Source organism: Acanthisitta chloris, unplaced genomic scaffold (assembly GCF_000695815.1).
Source record: "Acanthisitta chloris isolate BGI_N310 unplaced genomic scaffold, ASM69581v1 scaffold25428, whole genome shotgun sequence".
Taxonomy (NCBI): Eukaryota; Metazoa; Chordata; class Aves; order Passeriformes; family Acanthisittidae; genus Acanthisitta; species Acanthisitta chloris.
This window is the reverse complement of record NW_008686868.1, coordinates 9,772-12,680: the sequence shown is the minus strand read 5'-3', so window position 1 is coordinate 12,680 and position 2,909 is coordinate 9,772. Positions and strand designations below refer to the sequence as shown.

At 62.2% G+C, this 2,909-nt stretch overlaps 1 protein-coding gene across 1 annotated transcript in view; it reads left to right on the top strand.

Moving 5' to 3' along the window:
* Positions 1-2,909, top strand: part of PIK3R2 (phosphoinositide-3-kinase, regulatory subunit 2 (beta)) — a 10,686-nt gene that overhangs the window by 2,422 nt on the left and 5,355 nt on the right. The window contains exons 2-3 of the mRNA XM_009080375.1: positions 1,834-1,926; positions 2,404-2,466. Of these exons, the coding sequence (XP_009078623.1) occupies positions 1,834-1,926; positions 2,404-2,466 (156 nt within the window). The remainder of the gene's footprint in view (positions 1-1,833; positions 1,927-2,403; positions 2,467-2,909) is intronic.

Below are 2,909 nucleotides of genomic sequence, written 5' to 3'. Positions count from 1 at the left end.
AGGGTTAGGGTTAGGGGCACAGCCAGGGCCTGCAGGGTGGCACTTGAGACACTGAGGACTATTTTATACTCAGCCTGTCAGGATTTTGCTGGGAAGACACATTTTTGCAACGGAGAAACTGTATTTAAGCCAAGCCTGTGTTATTTCTTCACGGTTTGCACTTTGGGAGGTGCAGAGCTGTCTCCTGGCTGCCCCACAGAGCTCATGCCCTGTCCCTGAGCCGGAGGGATCTCTCAGCCCTGCAGTGTCCCTCGTGGAGCAGAGCCAGCACCGTGGCTGTCACGCAGCCCAGGAGCAGGGCTGGTCCCTCGGAACGGCGAGACCCAGCGCGTTCTGCCAGCGAATTTACGAGCTGCTGCTGTTTGCCTTCCGCAAAGAACACGAGCGGAAAATGCGGCTCGGAAATATTTCCGCAGCTGCCCGGGCCGTGCTGTGAGCAGCCTTGTTCGTGGCGGCCCAGCCCGGAGGCCCGGCAGGCTCAGGAGTTGCTGCTGGCTCCGGCACAGGCTGCCTGATAAAAAAAGACAAGTTGCTGCCTGCTGAAGCAGCACATTCCCGGCCGGGCCACGTGGGCAGCGCCAGTATTTACTCTCCCTTCAGCCCTTCCCAAGGGTCAGGCTGGGAGCTGCCAGCCTGGCAACTTGCCTGCAGCTTCCCCACCCTGACCAGCACCACGCTGGGCCCCTTCCCGTGCCCAGGGGCTGGCTCTGGTGGGGGATTGCCTCTCCTCCACCCCAGCAGCACAGGCCCTTGCAGAGCTGCTGGGTGCCTGCCCCACGTGCTCCCCTTTCCGTGGCTTCTCTGTCTCCCCACGAGGCTGTGGGTGCAGGAGGCTCTGCTGGGTGCAGAGTTTCAGCCTGCTGAGCCTCGTGGTGAGACCACACCGGGCGAGTTCGGGTCAGATCCATGACAACAGAGCTCTCTTTCGCAATGGGGAGCAGCCTTTTGGCTCTGCCTCTGCAGAGTGGAGTGTGCTGGGTGTTCTCACCCTCCGTGGCCACCCCAGGGTCTGCCTAGTGCTGTGGACCAGCCCAGAGGAGTCTCCTGCACCGGCTGGTGCTCAGTTGGAAGTGGAGCAGAGCCTGGCACTGCTCATCCTTCGGCAAACCTCCTGCTGGCAGCTGCTCGGCCAGGCCTGCGTGCTCCTGCCCCAGCATGCACAGGGGATGGGGGTGCCTGGAGCCAGAACCTCAAGATTTTCTGGAAGTGGCAGTGAAATACCACCCAGCGTGGGGCTGTAGATCCCCCAGGAATGAGGGGCACCCTGGTCCCGTGCCGCGGGCTGTCTGTACCCTGTAGCAGCTTGCAGGGAGGCTGTGGGCTCGCGGGGAGGGGGAGGCACAGGGCCGGTTTCCATGTTAAACGAGCAATCAAGGGCAGGAATTTGCTGACATGGCGTTCTGTCTGAATCGCTGGATTAATCACAGCTCACCACGGCAAGCGAGCTCCCTGGCCCTGCTCCTCTGCCAGCCCTGCACAGCCCCTGTGCTGGGCAGGCACCCAGCCCAGCCTGAGCTCCAGGAGCCCTGGTAACCCCTGCACTGCCTGCCTGGGCTGCAGGGTCCATAGGGAGATGGGCTCTGTAGGGATCCCCCTGTGCACACCCAGTCGGGGGCTGGAGCAAGGCTGGGCTCAACAAGTGCCATACTGGTTTCTGGGCCAGCTCACAGGTTCCTCACAGCCTCCGTGCTGTGTTTGCCTGGGCCACAGCCTTGCAGCAGGGGCCACACTTGCCTTGCTCCTGTTAGGTGCTGTGCTGGTTGTGCCCTGGCCCAGTTCTGCTGGTGAGAGCTGAGTTGGCACTGAACTCTTCTCCCCCTCCCTCTTCCCCAGGGTCTCCTCTCCCGGACTTGCAGGAGCAGTTCAGCCCTCCTGAGATTGCTCCTCCACTCCTGGTGAAGCTGGTGGAAGCTATTGAGAAGAAAGGTAAGGTGGGATGATGAGCACTGGGGGGCTGATACACCCCAAAACCCTGCAGTGAGGGCAGAGGGGGAGGCTGAGCTCAGTGAGACACACAGGACACAGCTGCCCACAGAAATGGAGGTCCTCACACTCCTCCCTGGATCGAGCCACTGTTCCCTGAGCCAGGCTTGACCCCACTGCGGCGTCCTGCGCAGAGGCCCGAGGTGAGGGTACTGGGTCTGAGTGCCTGCACACCCCAGGGGGGTGGTGGGGTTTGGGATCTGTGCTGTGGTGGAGAAATGGGGCCACTGAACCAGGTGTTGTGGGGGTCGGGGGGGCTGCAGCAGCATCTGCAGGGGGGTTGGCTTGGACACTGTCCAGACCTGGTTGGCTGTGCCACAACCATTGCCCAGCTGGCACCGAAACAGTGCGTGCACTGGGAGCTGACAGCAGTGTCCCTGGCTGTGCTGGGAGCTGACAGCAGTGTCCCTGCCTCCGCAGGGTTAGACAGCGAGATGTTGTACAGGACATCTGGCTCCGAACTGAGGCAAGCGCTGAGAACCGGTAAGAACCAGCTCCGTGCGGTGGAGGCGAATCGGCTCAGATGGAGGAGATTAGTGGATGTGACAGCGCCAGCAGTAATGCAATCCAGGCCAGGCTCTCCTGTCCCCGGCAGTTCCTGACTCCCGGCACGCTGCCTCTGGGGCTAGGCTGGCCCCGGCCTGACACGGCTTGTGTGGAAGGGATGGGAGGGGGGGATTCCTGACACCATCCTGGGCTGGAGCAGTGGGATGTGGTGCCAGCTTGCAGGCAAACAAGTGAACACCTGTGCTTGTCTCCTGCTCTCTGGGGTGCCCTGCTCTGGGGTGCTCTGCTGATGGGCTGGCGGAGGCTTCTCTGGCTCTGTCACACCACTAATAAGCAGGGGAGGATCATCTTGGTGGCTGGAGCTGTGGCTCTGTGGTGGTGGCAGGCGGTGTTTTTGCCGGGGGCCTTCGGAGCTGGCG